At 47.5% G+C, this 22,699-nt stretch overlaps 1 protein-coding gene across 2 annotated transcripts; it reads right to left on the bottom strand.

Annotated features, from left to right (window-relative positions):
* Positions 1 to 34: 34 nt before the first annotated feature.
* On the bottom strand, positions 35 to 22,057 carry grb2b (growth factor receptor-bound protein 2b). Of its 2 annotated transcripts, none has more exons than XM_040190749.2 (6): positions 21,526 to 22,057; positions 19,901 to 20,156; positions 5,609 to 5,706; positions 3,288 to 3,410; positions 2,675 to 2,843; positions 35 to 2,237 (listed from the first exon to the last, which is right to left on the bottom strand). In XM_040190749.2, the coding sequence occupies exons 2-6, from the start codon at positions 19,976 to 19,978 to the stop codon at positions 2,052 to 2,054; spliced, it is 654 nt and encodes a 217-aa protein (XP_040046683.1). In that variant the 5' UTR covers positions 19,979 to 20,156; positions 21,526 to 22,057; the 3' UTR covers positions 35 to 2,051. The 2 variants fall into 2 exon arrangements, with proteins under 2 accessions (XP_040046683.1, XP_040046685.1); XM_040190751.2 differs by lacking the exon at positions 21,526 to 22,057 and adding an exon at positions 20,274 to 20,448.
* Between the last annotated feature and the right edge of the window lie 642 nt (positions 22,058 to 22,699).

The following is a 22,699-nucleotide window of genomic DNA, read 5'->3' as shown; positions in this document are numbered from 1 at the left end:
CTGTATCTTAAATATAAACCACAACAAATTCTCATTTTATAATAATTGCATTTTATTAATTGAAAAAACAAAACAAAAAAACAAATAAAATAAAAAAGAGCAAAAACAAAAAGAAACCCAGTATCATTAGGTAAGACGAGGCGAGAGACACTTAAATAAGGAGAGTTCCATGGTGGTGAGGATAAACTGTGGAGGCGGGTTGATGTAGTGGGGGAGGTGAGGGGGTCATTGTTGGATCGGAGGGGTTGGTTTATATACACTGTTTCTCACTGCAGGACTGGCAGGCCCCAATGGCGTGGGTGGGGGTTGGGAGGGGGGGGCTCAAAGTAGCAGGTCGGAGACACTGAAACACCAGAGAGAAAGGCACTATCCAGAGAGAACACAAAGACAACACAAACACTGAACAAAGGACACACACACACACAACCAGAAATCAAAATGCTTAGAGAAAACAGAAAAGTGCTTGACCACATGCCACACTGGACAGAAGAGAAACAAAAACAAAACAACGTTTACATCATTGAAGCTGATCCCTCAACTTTGAGCATAAAAAGAATCTCTCGGTTTTCTGAACTGTTAATCTGCACCGGTGACTTTCGCACACGGCGCGATTCTCCGAACTCGGCCTCTCTGCTACGTGCAGGTATAGCGAGGAGGAGAGCGGCGTGCGTGCGCGTGTTGGCGTGTACTCATGACGGACACCCGTGAATATTCACGTGGACTACCGGCACGTGTCCCCAGAAGCAGACAGACAGACACACACACACACACGCGGCGCCTCTCCTGAACGAAGGCCATCGCAGGAATCCTTCGCACGTTTCGTGTAGTTCAGTCCTCCGACCTCGCTCCCCTCGTGTGAATGTCTGTGGACTCGAGTCAGCTACATTCGCTGCCCAAGTAAAATGGCTGCAATAAATACATTGGCTTTGAACAAAAAACAGGTGGCTTGACCTTCCACGCGGGGATGCGTCATACGACAGCTTTCCTCACGGGATCGGTTTCCTCTCAGAGAACTAACTTCACCTTCGCTCGCCGACAAGAGAAGCCTCTTCCAATGGAATTTATGACCGCTGAAATATCGTGCTGCGTTGTTGGAGGGCCCCCAGATAGATTCAGGAAAAGAAAGAAGGAGATAAATCAGCATATCCTAGAGCTACTATGTCTTATCCAGACTATGAAAGAAAACATCATTTACAAATGAAAAAAAAAAATACAATTTCTGATGGTAAAACAGACAAACACATACAAATATATAATATATATTCTTAAAAAATGGATTCTCTCTATAGTTGATTTATTTATACAGCCGGGGGCTGATGTACAATGCTCTCGTGCCAAGGATCTTACACATGGAAACTTGCAGTACTGTAGATTGCATCTTTTTTTTCCTCTCTTCTTTTTTGTATATTTTTAAAACAATTTCTTCAGCTTTTTTTGTTCTTTTTTTTGGTGCATTTTTTTTTCTTTAAAACAGAGTTAGGACTTATCGGTAGGCATTTCATTTAGGTAATTAAAACATGCGGCAAAACAAACAAAACGAAAGAAAGAAAGTGTGGGGGAGGGAGAGAACAAAGACCCCACAAAAGAAGGGGCAGAATGTTAAGAAGTTAAGCAGAAGACAGAAGCAGCGGTGGGACCATCGGTCGGTTATCTTCACAGGTGGTGCACTACTCTTAGTTTCTCTGCGCTCAGATCTCCCTCAAAGAGCGCTACGTCCTTCAGCCGAGGCGTTCGGGGGCCGGCCGACAAACTCGGCACGAGTAAAAGTTTTTTTTATGATTTTAGCCGACACAGCGACGCCACTACACCCAATTTATCCCGCCTGCTCTCATTCTCTCTATTTCTATTTCTCTGTTGGCCGTTTGCGTTCTTCCTGTCTGCTCCTGTTCTGGTGGGAGGGCGAGGTGGGGCGGTTGGATGGGGGAGGAGGGGGGCGATTGTTGTTGTTGTTGTTTGGGGCTGATGGGATCGAGGACGATGAGGATGACGATGGTGGTGTTGTTTTGCTTCTGTGGTTGTTGTCATCGTTTACACGGTGTGTTGTTTACTGTTTACATGTTCCGATTGACAGGCGTGACGTAGTTGCGGGGGAACATGCCCGTCTGGCCGTGGCAGCCCCCTTTCCACCAGTTGGGGTCGGAGTTGTCCAGAACCTGGATGAAGTCTCCGCGTCGGAAGCCCAGCTCTCCTTCCTCCTGGGGGTCGAAGTCAAAGAGCGCCTGCACGTACGTGGGATGCTGGGGGGCCGAGAGGAGGGAGCGTTAGCAAGGGTCTCATGTGATGACCAGATGACTATATATAACACACACACACACACACTATATATGTGTGACAGAAAAACAATAGAGATATTCAACTTTTACAGGACTTTCTGAGTCATGTCATGAGATCTGTACAACAATCCTTCAAGGTGCACCTTCCAATAGCTAAACAGGAAACACTGCATCCAAATTCAGCCGAATATGCCGGGGATGGAATTGGCACACACACGACGGCTATTTGGTCTTTGGGTCGGTGCTCCTGGCTGCATCTACTACCTACTGTAGGTTGTACGGTACCTCATACAAGCTCACTTTAAAAACAGCTGAACCATCCCTTTGACCGGCCCAAAAGACCACGACACAGCCACGCCGCCCCCAACCCCCCCACCACCCTTAGGGATGTCCGTTCTTACCTGTGGGACCTGCTCGATGTCTCGCAGAAAGATCTGTTGATTGCGAGAGACGGAGGTGGAGCGGTGGTAGTCCACCAGCTCGTTGAGGGAGTTGAACTTCACCACCCAGAGGAAATACTTCCCAGCCCCGTCACGAAGAACCTTGAAGTGCTGGACGTCATTTCCAAACCTGCAAGGAGGGCACAGGGAGGAAAAGAGGGGGGGGGGGTATTAACAATAACAGCCTGTTAGACGGGCACAGAGATCTCAGACATTCAGCTGATTAAATAGATTAAATACAATTGTAATTATGATCCCTAACTTAGCTTCAACGGAACATGTGACCTGCTGTGAACTGAGGTGTTCTGGGAAGAAGATGAATAAAGAGGAAACTGCGTGCGCGAGCTAAAACACAAAGTAGTGGCAGGGCGAAAGCACACAATTCAAATCATAACCGGCAAACTTGAACCACCAGAGGGCGGCACCGAGTCTGCACGAGATTGAGGAAGCAGGCGGATGACTCAGACGGACCAAGTATGGAAACAGTTGAACCCGAACCTCACTGCTTAGGAAACGGCCCGCTGCCGCGAGCTTGACGGCGGGCGGTATTTATAGAAAACGCGGCGCTACTCACTTCACGGAGAGGGAGAAGTCTCCTGGCGCACTCTCGCTCTCTCTGATGAGGAAGGCCCCGTCGTGCCTCTGTTTGTTTAGCATCTCCTCTGCTTTGGCGCGGGGGATCTTCCCAAAGAACCACCTGTGGGGGACAAGTACACGTGAGCACGGACCGAGCCGACCCAAAGGAGCCTCAGACAGGAACCAGTGTGCGTATGAGACAAAGGAGGGAGAAGACACTGGGACACTTGGATCGGCCGGTCCCATCCAGCTCAATGTCAACCCGTAGACCAGGAAGTACATTAGTCATTTCCTACACGACAGCGAGCACCAACACGCGGCTCTTTCCTCCGCCGCAGAGTCTGTTATACGATGCCGTCACTTTATCATTTCATCCTCTGAGACATTTGTGTCAAATTCAAAATTAGCGGAAAAGATTCTTGCCGAAACGTGTTTTTGTGAGCTCAGTGACCTTTGAATCTTTCTACTCAGTTCACCTTTGAGTCCGAGACGACGTTTCAAAAGTCGCTCCTTCCATACATTTAAATGGCCACTTCTAAAGCAGCAAACATTCATCTCTAGTTGCATATGTGCTGCTCACACTCCCCGACACAGAGGAGGAGTGAGAGTGATTAAGACGGATGCAGAATGAGGGTGGAGGGGGGACAAATGGGAGACCACGGCAGAAGGAGAAGCTCTTAGCTTGTATAAATAATTAAAAAGTACTGTCAGACAAAAGATGACATCTCGGCTGCTACACGAAGGAAACGGCCACCTCTTGATCTGACACGTGCTTTTTGGGGAAAGCGGGGGGCCATTAGAGGACCCAAGGACACGGCACGCAGCCACACCTCCCCCCCCCACCCCTGCTCCGCCTCTCCACCCAACAGAGGACTCAGAGCCGTGCTGCACGCTGCAGCTGCGTGTGCACGTCGGTCGGGTGCCTGGTGCTTTTTCCGGGTTGTCGCCGAGCAAAGGGGGGGGAGGAGGCACCCGCTTCATCAGCGTCACCACTGTTCCCAGCCGGTCGCTGCAGTTTTTACTGCAATTCTATATTTAACCCAGACACCAGGTAATCGCACCGATCTCTCTCGGCGAGGCGCTCCTGTGATTCCCAAAGACGGGTGCGCCTCGAACGATGCCTGGGCGATAGCTGGGCGGTAAGAAGGGCAACTCGATGGCGCACCAGGGTGGGCCGGCGCTTTAAAGCGGAGACCCATCAAGCATTAGCCGACCTCTCACACATCAGTGCAGCCTATAATTTGTAGTTTTTCCTAGGATCCAGCAGTGTAGTCAACCCTTTCACAATAAAAGCTCAGGAGCATTATCTGCACTTGCAGAAAGCAGGTTACCACGTGTGTGTTCAGGAGTGCATGCGTGCGGCTGGGTGGAACCCACACGCCCAGCGGCCTTATTTTTTAGGTGCTGGAATAAAGATTGGGCGCAGCGTCAGGTACAAGGCATGCTGTCCTGCCACAGATCACATCTCGTGTAGAAATGCCAGGCTGTGCACATTCCCAGCCTTCTAAAAGCGAAAGTCTTGTCATGCTCCCTCTCTGATGTGGTCGGGACGAGCGCCAGGCGCTTTGATGGAGCCTCAGACCTTGAGGAGTTATAATAGCGTAGTAATTGATTTGAGGAGTGGAGTTCACGACTTAAATGTGGTGACGACGTCGGCTTTTGTACCTAAATATTTCAATTATGTCTCGAGCCACACGGTCCGCTAATCACAGCATCCACCATCTACCCATCGAGTAAGACAATTCTACAACTCCCTGAGAGACCCTAAGGCTGATACATACGCAGTCTCAGAATAACCGGTTGAGAAAGACAATGACAATCATTTTTTACCGAATAGTCGCGATGATTTGCGACATGGCATGCAACATTTTGCAAAGAGCGTTGCAGTCAATAGGATGACTGAGCAAAAGGCGATGGATGAGGCACAGCTGTATAGTTATTACCCATCACCATAAACAGAGTGGCAGGACTCCATTTTGTTGCACTGCCGCAAAAGGGCAGAAGAAGAGAAGCAGGGGGGAGAGAAAAACAAGGAAAACAAGGCCAACAGTAACAAAAAAAAAAAAAGTTCTATTTGATCGCAACCCAACAATGATGCTGTATGGTCAATATTCAATTTAGCGCTTGAGGCCTGGGGCCAATTAATAAAGAGCTGAATCTGACACAGAGGACAGGTCCACAGGAAATGTTCCTGCTGCCACACACACGAAAAACAAGAGGAGTGGAACACTTTGCATCTCGCGTGCAGTCTGCAGCGCACTTCCACGGACACATTTACATAAAGAAACAAAGGGAGAAACCGGCGTGCGGGATACTTACGGATGGGCTTTCATCTCTATGTAATTCTTGGGAATGAAGCCATCTTTTCCATTTAGCTCTGCCTTGTACCAGTTCTGGTCGCACTCTTCATTTAATACCTGGTGTTGACAAAAGAAAAAAAGGAGGGGAACAAGGAGTGGTTAGTGCCACGCACAAATGTCAACAACGGAGAGCAGCCAACCTCCTAAATGCAGCTTTCATTTCCTCTCACTCAACACGGTGCCCGTAGAGTGAGTGTGTGTGTGTGTGTGTGACAGCTGGTCGGTAAACATTAGCCAACTACAAAAAAAAAAACAATCGAATTGAAGAAAAGCACCGATAAAGCGCCTGCGTGCGAGCGGCGTTTGTGACAGTGTGGCGCTGCCAGTGTGCGTCCGGGCTCAGGGAGACGTTAACCTTGAGCCGATTCCTCTAAATTAAATAAAACGGAACGTGACAGTTGTTCCACTCGTCACTTGTTTCCCCATCTAGCGGTGGAAAAAAAAAAAGCTATGCTACTTATTTGAACCCATTGAAAAACTAGAAAGGGGGAATCATACTTTTCAAAACACTCCCTCTGCTCACCGTTAATGGGACGGGAGCGGAGGAATCGTCTTGAAATGGTTTCCTTTTTGTTTGTGACTGAGCAAACCACTGAATAAAGGAATATGATGCGTGTGAGAGTGCATGTGTGAGAAGCCAGTGTTTTGATGTTTGCAGTTTTGAAACACGGTCCTCATTTCCTCCAAGTCATCCACAGTTTGGGATTTTGGTTTGAGGAATGAGAATTCTTGTTTTTCCCCTTCAAGAAGTCAAGGAAACAGTGAATTATTGAGGTAGAGACGGGGCGATATGGGAATCTATAATAGAAGAAATTCCCATGAATACAGACATCGTAGTGGAGGGAAACATGAGCCAGATTTTAACTACAGGAATTATCCTCCCAAAAAGACAGTGTGACTATTTTCTTTACATCTTTATTTAGACAATCCTCATTTTTAATGGAGAACTTATATTCTGATGGGTTAGGGGATTGCTTCGTGAACCGCAGTCATTTTGTGGATGATTTATTCCTTTGAAAGACAAAACCCATCATCCAAAGAAGGGTCCTTACAGGAATGCAAAATCTGTGTTGGAACGACTACAGACGAGTAGAAACTTCTGCGGAAAACTAAGCAGCAGCACTGAGTCATGCAGCGTCCGTGTGAATGACTGCGCACAAAACCAGAGAGGAGGCTGCTTGATCGTCTCGGCCACTGAATATCCGCTGGGGTAGGAGGAGGGGGACCCACTGAAAAGCAGCAGAAGAGGGAAAAACACGCGAGCCGTCACTCGTGTGATTCTCTGAGCTTCGTTCCTGGCGCTCTCCTCCAGTCAGACGGACAGCGTCACAACCACACGTCGAATGAATGAATTTAAAATCTCACATATTTGGCACACGACCCGATCCAGCTGAGATTTGACAGACAACGTATTTTTATAAATGATATGGTTTAGTGGTCGTTGTGGGCGGATGCACTCCCCCCCCCCCCAGCTGTCCCACCGGCCCCCGTGCAGGGTGAGTGTCTCTGTGCTCCAGTGAGCCTGCAGAATGCCAGCTGCCACCGACCTGCCCCCCCCAGATGCTGATCCTGCACAAGACCTGCATTACTGGATTAGGGAGAGGCTGCGACCAAACACAAAAGTAGGTTGAAATGAGGACTGTGTGTGGGTGGCTGGTTGTTAGATACATGTGCATGTGTTTAGCGCAGACATTTGAGTGCATGTGTGTGAAATGGGACGAGCCGCATTTGGCGAGTGTGTTGATGCTCTTCAACGTGACACAAAGAGCGTCAGCCTCCGGGCCGCGTGTCGACACAGCACGCCGACCTTTAAGAACCAACAGCTGGCCTTGTGGGAGTCTATTGGATATGAAGGCTAACGAGACAAAGAGTCTGCAGCCACTCTAGCGGCGGTGTGAGGCCGAACCCTCTGGGGGTCGCGTGGAAAAATTCATAGCAGACCATCGAATGCAGACAAGTCGCAACCACACGAGTGGACTGACCGGGCTGCTCTGTATCTGTAGAGGCGACACACCACAGTGGACTGTGGCATTGAAAGGACTTTTCAGAGCAGATGTTTTTGTCAATGGAGTCTTGGGGCATTGACCAGAGCAATAGGACGGCTTCGGTTTGAGAACCTCGTACAGCTACTGGACAGGAGAAGTACAAAAAATGGCTTACATTGAACATATACAAATAAAACCGTACTGCTTGGAGCCGAGGGGGAAACACCAATGCGTACAAAACGCACACATTGGTACAATATTGTAGCTGGAAAAGTCACCGAGCAATCAGACTATGCTTCGTCCTCACGACTTTGGATCAAGCCCACTTGTTGGCTGGCGTCCACTCAAAAAAATCCTCCCGGCTCCAGCAGCGCTGTTGAGCTTCCCCCTGACCTCTGACCTCCATCGACTGGACAAACTCGTCCCGACAGATTGGCGTCAAGTAAGGAACATTTCTCATTTTCATTTCCTGCAAGAGGAAAGTAGAGATTAAAGTCATAAAGTGAATGCAACAGAAAGGGAGCGCTGCTGGATGATGCTCCTGATACGTCGTCTCCCTCCAACATGTCTCATCATCGTTGAGGAGACACATGTCAACCAGTCGCTTTCTTTACAAACGGGAGTAACCTTAAATAATTACCCTGTCTACAACCAGGGTTAATAATAGAGCTGCGCTCACAACCTTATATGAGATGCTAGAGATGCTGAAGAGACATTTACCGAGTCACTGTCTCAGCAAATCCCAATCCAACTTTCAATGTGGGATGCAGAGGGGGAATTATCATTACTCAATTTTAAGTACCGATTTTTTTAATCTTGTTATTTTTTAAATGTTTCGGCCTTCCTTCCGTTTGCAAGCCTGCAATAATAGAGTGCAGGCCAGAACTGTGCAGCAGATTGGGGTCACGTCCTTTGAGCAGAGGGACATATGCTCACATGTCCTGCTGTGTTGTTGTGGTGGCTCGACCGGTCTCACCGATGCTGACAGCGGGGCCGAGTGCAGCACTGAAACAAACTCATCCTTTTCCAGCTCAACACAAAATAGGAAATGGCTTTAACGCAGCCTAAAATGACATCAAGCCGTTTCTTTCATGCGCTCTGGAAATATGTGATCGAGTGAGACGTACGGCCAAAAATACACATCGCAGTATTCTGGATGATTCCGGCCGTTTCACTGTATTTTCTTCCCGAGCAAACGCGTTCATTCATTGACGTGGAAAAGGACCGCCGGCCACCTGAACAGCTGTTTGGCACCGGTGAGCCCCACTGAGACGTCTAGTAGTATCAGTAGTATACAGCTATTGACAAATAATGCAAATATATTTATGTTATCTGCTAAAATAAAATAGGATTACTCTGCCTGTTCAAAGAAAACTGAAGTTAGCTACGGCGACTGCCAGAGCTGAAACTGTTAAAGCATGTCGTCAATAAGCAGAATACGTTGGGTAATACATCTTAATAATTAATAAGTGTTCGTAGAACGCCATTAAGTGAGAGGGTTTTCCACTCCTGATATAAATACTGCATACATCTCCTTTCCCTAAAAAGAGACACCATTGACTCAACAGCAGTAAAGCTAAAAGACGATCAGAAACTTCCCTCGTCGTTATGTCAGGCTGGTTGTTGTGATTAAAACAGGCTCTTGTATTAATATTTCCACGACTGTGGTGCAATGAACTAATGGACACACTTGAATACACTACTGTGAAACATTGATGCCGATCCCAGCAGCCCCTGCTTAGTCTGGCATACGCAAATGAAATGGGAAGAAAAAACATACATAGATCTCATCTGTTGAATCTGTACAGTAACTCAAAGGCAACAACAATTAGCCTTTTACGGTGAATTAACCAAATCTCTGCCAGAAAGCTTTAAGAATCTACTTAAACTTTGGCAACATCCTAACGGTGGAAAGCCGACCTGCCAAGTATTGTTTTGCTAAACTCATTCTGAAGATTAGAGCGGATGATGACACGTCTCCTCACAGAGAATCTGTCCTCGTCGACGTGCCTTCAGAGTGAACATTTGAACTGGAATGCTTACAGTGGCTCTAAAACCGAAAAGAATGGAAGGCCAGGCGGAAAAAGCAGAACAAAATATTTGCTTGGCTGGCAGTTTTTTTCTTCTTCTTTTTTAACCGTAGAGGAGACAACCGCAGCATTGTGTCGGCCTGAAGTCTGCCTGTGTGTGCATTCCCCTCCCCTCTCACCCCTCTGTAAAGATTTCTTTTTGTCTCTTTAATCCACAATAGTTGGAGGAGTTTCTATTTGCGAAGCTTTGGTCCAGGCTGCGGATTATCTCCTCCACAGCTGCCACCGCACACACACACGCACGCACGCACGCACGCACGCACGCACGCACGCACGCACGCACACACACACACACACACACACACACACACACACACACACACACACACACACACACACACACACACACACACACACACACACACACACACACACACACACACACACACACACACACACACACACACACACACACACACACACACACACACACACACACACACACACACACACACACACACCCCCCTCACTAGAGGGATGCAGGTCCACAACTACTCAGTACGTCTCTTTAAAATGATGAAATCGTACAATATGGCGTGCAAGTCCATCTGATAAAGCGGGCTGCAGAGTTCAGACTTGATTAATCGGCGACACCGCTGCAGCATAATGGGATCGCTCTTCATTTATTCTGTATTCTAACAAAAAGCTGTTGGGTCCATACACGTTTTCTGTGGCGCTCAGGAAGTAATCCCATGTTTACTTTTAAAACGCTTAATGTTTACACCGAGTGCGGAGCAAACGAGTGTAAGTGATGATTGACGAGATTAGATTCTAATCCAGACTATCCCTTCCCCACCACCTAAATGTCACAATCCTTTGTTAAACGCTAAGTGCGAGGATAAAAGGAAATCACCACACTCCCGAAGAAGTCCCGATTGCATAAGCACCGAATTGCTAAGAACAGAATAGCACGGGACGGAGGCGGGGCGCGCGGCGGGACGCAAGGAGACCAAACACAGAGGCGCTTAAAAAAACAAAAAACAAAAAAACAGAAGCAAAATAAAGCACACGTGTGCACGGTCTACATGGGATTGCATTAAATCAGGAGCAGAGATTACCCCGGAGCGGGAGATAATCTGAGAGTGCGGAGGGTCAGACGGATAGAAAGGCAGACGAGCTAAAAGCTTCAGCAAGACCTCGGGGGAGGGAGAGGGGGGGGAAACAACGCCTGATGGCGCTGCACGCCGACGTTATTAAAACAGATACCGAGCTGGCAATTTGCACACCGGGCGACAACCCAGACGACGTCAGGACGCAGCTCGGTTATCTAAATCAGACCCACGGGCCGCTGGTGAGGCGCACCGCCTGAGTGGAAAAACAAACGTTTAAAAAAAACTCTCTCGCCCCCTCGCTTTGCGCCTCTCGCTGTCCTTCTGTAAAGCGTAAAGGTTGCACGTTGGGTTCAGGTAGCGGATTAACGCATATTTTCATGCTGGGCAGTGCGGACTGATACGCGCACAGACGGGAGGATTCGGATTAACTGCAAAGCTGCGCTTCTAATCATTCAACCTTTCAGCCGTTTCATCAAATAATAAGGTTTTAAAAATAGACACAATTAAGAAGAACATTGAGTGATAGTAAAGCTAGTAAAAGATAAAAGGCATCACGTTTGAAGACTAAATATAAAATAGCTGCTAAATGTAACACCGCTGCGGCGGCGGCGGCTTGGTGAGCCCTAAAACGCTGATTTCCAGCCGACACCAATGAGCCACCAGGTGATGTCTGAAGATATCGGTGTGCGTTTGTCAGAGCCCACCGCGCGTGTGTGGTTGAGGCGTGATATGATGTGGGGCCGGAGGGACAAAGTTTTGTTGGTGTAACAATTCTAGTTTTGAGGGCGTTATCCTCAAGATGAGTAACCGTGCTGCCCGGGGATGTCGGACGTCAACAGGAAGCCAGATTTAACAGCCCCCGGCGCATTCAGGGCAGGTGTCAGACCCGCATTTGACCCCCCTCTGCTCGATTTAGCAAAACCGCTTTTGAGGATGTAAAATAAAACTGAAAATGAGGTTGACCTGCTCTCCTCTCGGCCGGCGAGCTGCAGAGCTGGAATCCGGGAGGCGAGAAAGCAGAAAGACACAACGGGGTAGAGATTACATTGGATTCTAGTAAATTAAAGCTTGCAACTCTCTTGTAATTAAAACAATGCTGCCAGCCATCGCCACATGTGAAGGCTGAGAGACTGTAGCTGCAGAGACCACACAGGGGAGGTCAGCTGGACGCCCAGCGCTCCCCTGTGCTCCTCAGACGAGGTAGACAAGTGATCATCGCGACGGTCACGGCCAACGATGAGGTAAAAACACTCGTGTGCTACAGCAGCCTTTCATTGAGGGACCACTGCCATTTCAAAAGGAATCAAACAAATATGTGATCAAGAATTATAAAATGGGACGAAGCAAGTCTTTGCCATCTTCAGGACCCTTTCTACTACTGACCTGAGTTTTTAAAAAGCGACCAAAGTCGTCAGTGCAGGAAACAGATGTGAGAGCTTAGGACAAGCGTGTGCGTATTAAAAGACAAACCGCTGCAGTTATTTGGCGCTAAGAATGGGCTTATCGCCGATGGATGCCAACGCGAGGCTTTACCAGCTGTTGTTGAAGAGATTAACCAAAACGCACACAAAATCTGAAGCCGGTTTGAGACAAACGTTGATCGCCCCCCTTTCCAGAGTATAGTGAAGAAACACAACTTATCGGTTACTGCAGTATTTCTATCTACTGTGGAGCCGCAAGAAAGAGAACGGATAACTTTCTGGGTTTAAATACAGCCGCCTGTGACTTAACGGCACATCAGGAGGGAGTGATGCGGAGATGAGAGGGAGTGTGATCTAATTACAGCTCTCTGACTCAACACTGCCGATACCGAGAAGAGCAGCAAGAACGAGGACCAGAAGGAGAGGAAGAACAAAAAAAAAAGAAAAAAGGCATAAAATCGTGACGGAGGACTGATCAAGAGAGAAGAAGCAGACAGAGGAACACTTTGAAGAATCAGGCTCCTTGTGATCAGCTTAGGAAAACCCCTGAGGGGCAAATTACATAAAATGAGGGCATCTCTTTCTAAGACGCAGGCAGGCTAGCTTTTCTGTGGACTGCCCGGTCCTCCATCTGCGCTATCTGGCTAGCTAAATGACTGAGATACTTCAAATCCACTGAAGGAGAAAGTTGTCTTTTCATTCCCACGTACAAATGAGTTTTGGTTTTTTTTAAATGGGGTTTCACATTTGATGAGTCATCCGACCTGCATCTTCCTTCTTCCGCTTCCTTTTTATTTCTCAAAAAAGTCAGAAATAATGTTGAACGTGTGCAGAAAGCGTTGGTGGCAACACGGAGGAGAGATAAAAGTTTTGCTTCGAGAAGCGTTCAGCTTTGATTGTGTGTAAAAACCATCACACAGATAACAGCAGGTCTCTTTCCGGCGGTGCCCCAACATCCCGCTCGACATGGTTCAGTTTGGGTTTTAGAAAGTTAAAAACAAAAAACAAGATCCTGGCTCGGCTTTCGGCGCATGAACAAAGAACTGAAACAGAACTGCATGCAGCGCCTCTGTGATAAATTAGTCAAATATTCAGTATAAATATTCAACCAGGTTATAAAAACCCCATCTCACAGGTTCAGTACAGCGAACTTGAACGTGCCACAAATGCAAATGCATCGGTTTCATACGCATGCCCCCCGCAACCGAAACTCAGCACAATATAACACTAAGTGTGTTGTGTAAAATAGTACAGCGTCACTTTAGCACGGCGGGATTCAAAAAGTGTGACTGCGAAATCTCTCCATCGACGAGGCGTGAGCAGGGTCGCAGTATAAAACCTACCCGCTACCTATTGCCCCTCTTAAATTCCTCATAAAAGTAATTACCCGTCTGTAGTGTGATGAATCACGTCTTACAGGACGGGAAAACGACGGCCACCAAACCCAGTCAGCAAAAGCGCCTGTGAGTCAATTCTAGGGAACCGGGCCTGAGTGACCACGTATTACACCTCGGCAGCTGCCGGGAAGTCGCCGGCACGAAGGCGCGTCGAGGCGGCAACACGGCACGGCGGCTGAGAAGGGAGAAAGGTTTTAGGTAGAAGCGTGCAAACACACTCTCCTCCATTACCGATCTGTGGCAATATTTGCAGTTTCCGCAGCCCCGTCCATTGGCCCTGCGAGCCGCAGCATGCCGGTGGTGGCGTCACCGCTCCTGCCCCGTCGTGCTAGTCTTCATGGCTGCTACTGCTGCTTTGCTTTTATAAAAACAAAGAAAAACCACTCATATCCTGATTGTGTACACAAGGGCAACACCTGCCTGAAATGCTGTACTTGTTGTTGCCCGACTTGTGTGGCACGGAGCATAACTTTAATTCAGACGTGTTCTGTGGCTGCGCTTCATAAAAACAGGTCACACTGTTTAAGTGAGAAAAAAGGGGCATAGACATAGAGAAATGTCCTCGTCCCCCTGAGACGCAGTCCTTAATTAAAGCCCAGTGTCATGTGATAGGCGGCGGTAGATCGCTCAGCATCGGTGCACCGCTCTGTGCGTCATTTCTTCTTCTTTTCTTCCCGCTGACATGCTAGCGTTAGCGTTAGCATTCTTCCTAACCTCAGTGCGGAGCTTACAGCGTTAATGTCACGGCCTACTTGTTGACGGTTGTGCTGACGTTCCCATGCCGGGGGGAAAAGTAGCTGGAGGCGACCTTAATAGTGTTCAGGAAAGAATTACAGAAAATGAAAAAATCCAATAGTGGGATTTGGATCTCAGACTCTAATGAAGGGATTATGAGTTTGAGGTTTAGGATTTGTTTAAAAACAATCCGGCATCTCAGGGCAGCTCTGATCCAGCTCTTCCTCTCCTCAGTGCTCCGGTGGATGGGGCAAAGGAAATCAATACCCGGAGCACTGATAGGCGCTGAGGGGACCATCAATCAGGAGAGGAAGTGTCCAAGCAACTGGCTAAAAGCTCCATTTTCCTTCATATGGAGTGAAAACAGGAAGTCCGTCACAAGGAGACTTAAATATATCAAGTTCTTGGAGGCAAGAATCAATTCGCTGCAGTTCTTGTGCAAGCAGAGCCACCACTGGGACCTCTGCTTTGGGGAAGGACCCGGCTTGCGTGCTTCTGTGGTGGGAGCACGCGGTAGAGTTTAGCTCAAGTTTGCCGGGGAGATACAGGAACTTGCTGGCTCTTGGAAGACTCAAACAGGATGTGAAAACAGCCAAACTGTGACATCAGCACCAGAAGCACAGCAGACAGGAGGACACGCTGGAAGTTGGACAGACACCTTGAGCGCAATTTGAAAAGGGTTAAAACATTTGGGGCAGCAGGACGGGACAATATAGTGAATACCGCAATATGCACACGCTAAAATATCAAATTGTAGGTTGCATTTGTTTGCAGCAGTTTCATTTCCCCAAAACCCCGGAGACCTCTTCCTCCGGTCTCAGAGGGGGGGTTTTTTCTGACAAATTACTCGATATGTTCAGTGTAAGAAAAGGCTTAGAGCGTCTTCGTGCTCCACAAAGGCTCAATCGGTAATCTATTGGCGGGCGCTCATTCTGCTCCTGGGGCGACTTGGAATAAGGGTTTTATGGCCCTCCGTTTCATTAGAGGCCGCAATGGAAGTTTGACGCAGAGGTCGGACCTGAACAGAGCTCAACTAACAAATGATCCAAGCGCGTGGACGAGGGGGAGGAGGCAGATCTTAGGTCACGCCACGTGGCCACAGTTCAAAGATCCGTTGATAGGAGCTAACTCTGCCCCCAGTCTCCTGTTAATCTTTATTTATTGGAGGAGGAAATTAAAACAAGTGTACGGTGCTCAGGGCCGGATCTGCTTTCTAACACAGAAAAAATTAGACGTGTCAGACTGCGAGGCCTTTTTAAAAAAAAAACGAATGGTTCCTTCAGAAAACTTCAATCTCGATTAACTCGCTCATGTGATACGTGAGCCGAGACACGGCGCCGTGAGGACCAATGACTTACATTGATTGTTCACAGTGTCACGCTGAGCGTTTAGAACACTACAGGTCATGAGAAAAGCGTTCTTGTGCTGCATTAGTAAGGGAACACAAAACTGTGAATCTCACAGTACACAGCTAAATTTAGAGAAAGATCTAACCAGGTTCCCCTTTTTTGTTTTTACATGCATGACAGGAGATCATTCTGTGAATCCGGGCTCGTCTGCGTTATGTAAATTTGCGATGGGCCCACACGCTGCCTGTTTTCCCTGTAAGAGATTTTTACATTCAGCTACACGCTTTGATGCTTTTCAATTTTCTGTTACAGAAATCCAACTCCGCCTTCACACTAGTTGAAAACAGTACTTGAAGACGCCTGTAAAGATAAAAACAGGAAGGCCGTTGGAACCGCTCGGTGTGCCTTTTGCTGATAAAAGAACGAAAAGCAAAATGTAGACACGCAGGAGGAGATGCATTTCATGAAACGTTTAAACGGCCATGGCGCTCGAGAACTGGCAACCCGGAGCCCTAAACGTCTCTGTGTGTGACTCAAGTCTGCACATGTGAGTGGTCTGGTCAAGCCGCTGTGTGAGTCAGCGGCTCGGGGTGTCTCACTAATGACAGTTGCGAAAGCTGCTTACAACACACCTCCATCGCACAACTCAGGCTTCCTTTCCTCTAATGGATGCAATGTACTGGGTCCTTGCACTGAAATTAGGCCAAAAATCCATATCACGGTATTTAGAAAGATTCTGGCGGTATGTGCTGCTAGAGCCACCAGAGGCTCGACAGACTTTACAATAAATCGTTTTCTGATCCAACACAACGTCGGATTTTCCAAAACCAAAAACCCTCCAAACAGACGCAGCTCCTCTCTTGGGCACAAGTCGTGTTGGTGCATCTCTGGTCTCTCCTCTTTCCTCCTGTTTCGCTCTTTCCCGTGTTTTCATGAGTTACTTCTTGTTGTGAGCTGCACCCAGCATGCAGTTTGGCGCGTTCATTTTGATAAATGTACATTTAGTGTTACAAATTGTTTATGTTTCACAAGCACCAAGCTGTGTCGAGGTGTTTTACCCAGTTAAAGAGTGTTGGTTATTCATTGTCAGTTTTAACCATGACTCAATGTCAACACGGGTAAGACAAGTAGCTCCGACCGCTGGGCGACGCCCACCGATAGAGCAACATCAGTTCTCACGGCGTAACATCAGTATGAACGGTACATAAGGAATTCATACCGTATGGAAATCTTATTGTATGTACCGAACAGCACCAATAGATCTATTAATAGACAGTGAATGAAAGTTCCTAACATATTAAGAAAAAAAGGATTAATCATTTTCAAATCAAGACAAAAGAATAAGACAAGCAAAACAAAAACCTCATCAATCATCAATAGGGGGGAAAATGTTTAGTATCCGCACACATTCCACAAAAGAAAAAGTTGTGATGGAGAAAGTTCTGATACGACACGAACATACTTCGTACTGAACCAAACCGGCACATCCTGTTCTTAAATGCTCCTCTGCAGCAATAAAGGCCAGCCAGCGCACAGTGGATTCTGAAAGAGTTTGACACAGCAGGATTTCATGTCCCCGAAACAACCTTTTGATCCCCTCAGCGGCAGACCAGTGGAGCACTGCTACCAGCACTACCGATGATTTAAAATAAAAAGGTATTTCGGAAAAGCTATCGAGACGAGGAGGGAAGCCGGCAGCGTGGCGATCGGCCGGATGTCAGAACCAAACGCTGCCGAACAGCAAACGCAACGCTGGCGACCGCTCCACATCGTCGGCCCCCCGCAGTGAGAGCCGAGAGGTCGTGGAATGGCGGATTAAAGCGGACGTGGAGTTAGCGACGCGGCCACTGTCGCCCGGTGACACCGGACACGACGGGGGAGACGTAGAGAGAGCGCTACGTTCACGGGCTTGCGCTCTCATGAGAGGGCCCCTTTGTCCGGCGAGCAGAACTGTTTAGTATTGCCATCGCAACACACTGCGCCCGGGGAAAAGTGTTCTTTAGAGATGTACCACTGCTCCTTGTGTACAGGCACGCTGCGCCAGTCAGGACGGGACGCAAAACGGAGCTTTAGTTTTGTATTACTATTCTTTGGACAGCGGTTATGTCAGCAAACACGGAACCTTAATTATATATATATATATATATTTTACACATTAAATAAGGTGTGGCTCGGGTCAACCTGTGCCAGAGCATATCTTAGAGTGAGAGGAGCTTGTTCCATCCTGTTTCTCTTAACTTAACCTGAGGGGAGTGGGGGGTTGGTGCATATGACTACTGTGAGGAGGAACAAAAACAGGATGAAAGAAGAGGGGCAGGGGGGCGGGGCGGAGGGGGGTCCGACAAACATCGGGCCCAATTCATTCCGTCTCAAAAAGCGAACTAGGTCCTGTGGGCAGAGCAGCCAACCATTGAGCTCAAGAGAGATGTGCACCGCGCTCGAGGCGTTCCTTCCCCATTTCACAGCCTCTGCCCAGAAATGACTTGAGCTGTTTCTGTAGCTCTTACAGATGTGCTCTTACAGCTGTGCTCCTGCAGCGTGTCAGGCTGCTGCCGGGTGAAATACCCAACGTCTTCACCCATTTACATGAACTGCAACCGTTGAGGTCGGCAGAGAAGAGGAAAGGATCCGTATGTCTGGGTAATTACGAAATGAATGAGATTCCATTGTTTTTGCTGAATCCAAAAGTACAGCTTCATTCATCAGATAATCCTGACAAATAATTGAGTTTGAGTTATCCGTTGTTGGTCTAGGACTGCAACTAGTGTTAACTTTTGTTCTTGATTAATCGGTTGATTATTTTCTTAATGAATCACTTGTCTACACAAACTGAGATCAGTGTTTTTTAAAAACAAGATCGTATTAAACACAAGTCACAGAATACAATGCAGTTTAGTCTTAATTAGCCGGGAACCAATAGGCACATCTCTCCATTAACCCGGTCAATTAGGGAGGAGATTTTGTGGGATTTCCCATTAACGTTACATTTGGGTGGAACTCTGCCATCTGGCTTGAGCTTTTCCACTGCTTGTGGAAATTAGGGGAAAAGTACAGTGCTTCCTCTTCTACCATGCAAATTTAATAAGTACTCAGACTTAGCTCTCAGTGTTTCCAGAGCTGACTCGCTCCCTCTTCCTCTTTCTCACACACTCTCTCTCTCTCTCTCTCTGCCCCCCTGGTGAGATAAGAAATCTTTCCAAAGCTCCCCGCTCAAATCTCTTATTCAGCAAAAAGCAGCACTCATCCCTGATAGAACAGTCAACTCATTCAGGACAGCTGCACATAAATAAAAACACACACAGTATATTACATCCATCAGCTACACAACAGCCAACACGGACAGAGAAGCACAGGGCCTGATTACCAGCTGCAGCACAAGCTTTGTTGGAGAATTTAGTTTTTTCTTAATTATTCTTTGTGTGCCAGTCAGCCAAAAGCTGAAGAGCAGCGTTCCTTTTTTTACTTATAAATACTAAGGAAGGACCATCACACCAAAGGAGGAAGAAAGAGATCCCCGAGTCACGCAATATCCATATTTAACGTTACACTTCTATTTAGCAACACACATTTCCAGAATAAACTATGAAGCGTTTTTCTGCCTTTTGGTTCCGCTCGCATTGTCGCTGTGACGCCGGACAGAGAGATCATGGTGATTGCAGTTAAATCTAAAAGGTACCACTGCACAGGGGAAATGGCTTCTAATATCTTGGCTATCTAATCAAGGTCAGGATGACAAAAAGGCTTTTCAGGCAACCAGAAAGCATGGGGGCTTTGAATAAGCTTCTCATGCCCGAGGATCTGGACGAGCTGGGGGTTCAACAGAGAGCACTTTACAGATGGTTCATAATGGAATAAAAAAAAAGAAAAGAAATCACTGGGCCTTTTACACAAGCATTGGTCCATTAGAATAATACCACACAATGAGCCACAACATCGAGGACTAACATTGCGCTGTTCTGTTGCCACGTTGGCAGGTAATGGTTGTGTGTAACATCATGTCTGGGATTTTAGGTCACAGCACGTATCCTGTTCTTTTTCTTGTTTGTGTGTTTACTTTTGACAGACGCACCTGGCGAGAAAGTGTATGAACATGTTAAGTATAAATGACATAAAACATACTGATCACACGTAACACTGTAGCTTCATGCTACAGACATTCTTTTTGTGTTTAATTTAACTATATAAACACAGGCCGCGACGGAAGCGGGTTGACTTCACTTACCTTGAGGACTTCCCCACGCTTGAAACTAAGCTCATCTTCAGCAGTAGCTGTGAAATCGTATTTGGCGATGGCCTCCATGGTGACACCCTCTCGGCTGTGGTTGACTTGTGGGGGGGTGGGGGGGAGGGGCTTAATTAAAAAATAAAAACTCGTATCCCGGGCTTGCGTGGCCAGATGCTTTCCTCCGAGTCTCTCCTCCCGTCTATGACCCGCTCCTTTAGGGCTTGGACCTCACATAAAGGTCACAGTATGGTACCTGCAAAAAATAAACCGGGTGGGACAAGAATACAATGGAATAAACGGAATAAGGAAATTAAGGTGGCAAGAATACAAATTAATGATGAATTTGGTCCGATCGGATTCTCAGGATTACATTGAAATGTGAACGTAACGTTTCCTTCATGTTGTCGACTGTTGTCAAGTCGACTCATCGGAGTCGTGATACAGTTATTTCGTAGTCAGTGTGATGTGATGAAGCGGACAGCCTCGACCCCACATCTGGCGACTCTTTGTGGAAAAGGTACGATCCTGGTGTTGTAGTCTGTTCACTGTAATTAATGGACATTCCCAAAGAGGATCACGGCAGCCAAACACCCAGGAATAAGTCGGTAGCCCACTTAAGCAGAGCAGGCAGTGATACACCGGCTAAACCCACGGTTGCTGAGTTAAATGGATGAGGCTACGTTATCTCATTAAGTTGAGCAGCTCTGATGGGTTCTCACTAACGAGGCCATTCAACTGGTGCCAAAACAAAGAGGGACACGCGTGTGGCAAACTATCCTAAAGAGAAAGGCAAACTTTCAGATTGTGAGTTGTTGATTTTGCTATTTGGACCCGGGGGGGTCTCGTCTCGTCACCAATAATCGGTTAACCTGCGAGCTGCACAGCACACACAAGGTACTCTTTGCTAGGAGAGACATCGGTCGGTAACGGCCAGGTTAAGCCCCGAGATGCGAGTCGTTGTTTACGGCCACACACGCTGTCAACACCTCGACCCCTCCGGTGACAGGAGCGACGATAGTTACGACAAAGAAAGGGAGAGGAGGGCAGCAGCCTCCAGCGACCCTCTCCGATTCATAACCCGCTCCGGTTTCTTCGCTGACAAAGCTGGTTCCGATTTCAACGCACACCAATGTGCCATTTTTGTAGTATTAACAGGCGGTATCCGCCGTTTTCACGCGGGTTTGCGAGGAGGATCGATTCCGTTCCAGCGAGCAGCCGGCGCCCTGCGCTACGCGGCTAGCATGCCGGCTAACGGCCGGACAACAATAACTGCGCTGCGGGTGTGAATACCGAACTCCCCCCCGGGTTAGTTCGCCCCGACGGTGAAGCTGCTCGGCCACCCGGCGTTTACCGTTTAAAGCCAGCGGGCGGTGTTCGTTAAAGCCCGGGGCCTTTACGGGCTGGCTTCACGTTGGCAAACGTGAAAAGGGGGAAGAAAACACCCCCCCCCCCCCCCCCTCTTCTCCTCTGGTAGCGAGAGCTGTTGCTGCTAGCTTAGCGGCGCAGTTAGCCCGGCTAACGCAACTGAACTTGACTAAACGTCAGCCGCCGTTAGCCTGCGCCGTGGGAGGAAAACAGCACGCAACTTTTACGCGAAGGGAACCCGCAAAGGGGACACTCACCACTCGAGATATTCCGTTTTTGACGCCGTCCCCGTGACAAACAGAAACCCCGTCGTGTAGTTACCCACTCCCTGCTTCCTCTTCGGAGGCAACGGACGGTGTGTGTGAGTGTGTGTGTGTGCGCGCGCGGCGTCGCTTCCACCCCGTCCGAGGAGCCTGTAGCTGCTAGCTTACGGGTAGCGACGCTGATTTCCGCTTCCTTCCACGGCGCTGTCGTGACTGGAGCTCCTCCCCGTCAGTCCGCCACACAACCGCTGCGCTGGGTCGCTTTGAATTATTTAATGTGATTATTTTAAGTTACTTAATAGAGGCATACTACATATTAGTAGCATGCAGCTTCTTCATGTCATCCATTCATCTATCTATGAACTGTCTATTTATCTACAGACTAACTATCTGTCTATGGAATATCTATCTATCTTGAGATAATTCAATTACACACAAACAATCCATATTAAATATTGAGTTAAGATGAAAATAAAGACATTTGGCAGGACAAGGTTGGCGCTATCAGATTGATGGCTTCAATCAGAAAGAAAGTGGGCATCGTGAAACTGTACACCACCAGCTTTCTAAACTAATCACATCAAGGACAGATTCTGGATTCATATTCTAAATACAGTCACTGTGCTGACGGCGAACGAGCTGCGCCTGTTTTACACGTCTCTTCCTTGCGTGTGTTAGCTGCCATCCATCTAAAGAAGCCACTACTTTTACCAACATAAGTTCGTCTTTTTCAGTTTTCTTCTTTTTTTGTTTGTTGGACATCTGCTACTAATTCTCACCCTTATTTCCGTCGCCACAGAGACACGTGAACACGAGGCCATGCTGCCTCCTGGTGGACAGGAGTAACAGCGGTGTGTACATGACATGACTATAGAGATATATCTTTAAGTAATATAATACTTAAAGAAAAATCAACTACATTTAAAAATGATAATTGTATCATCCTTTTACTATCTCATCACCAGTTGTACGTTACATTGTTGGATAACTTGTGTAAGTGTTATAACCATCAATATTGTTATTAGTAGCCTATTATTATTGATATTAGTTTAGAGAAAGATCACCCAATGCTTTTTGGGATGGACTTCCAAAGAGTCTTAACATGCCTGAGAGGCCATCGAGGCAAACGAGTGAAGAGTTCTCGACGAGGTTTCAAACAAAGCTTAAT

This window comes from Gasterosteus aculeatus, chromosome 11 (genome assembly GCF_964276395.1).
Source record: "Gasterosteus aculeatus chromosome 11, fGasAcu3.hap1.1, whole genome shotgun sequence".
Classification (NCBI taxonomy): domain Eukaryota; kingdom Metazoa; phylum Chordata; class Actinopteri; order Perciformes; family Gasterosteidae; genus Gasterosteus; species Gasterosteus aculeatus.
This window is presented reverse-complemented; position numbering and strand designations above follow the sequence as displayed.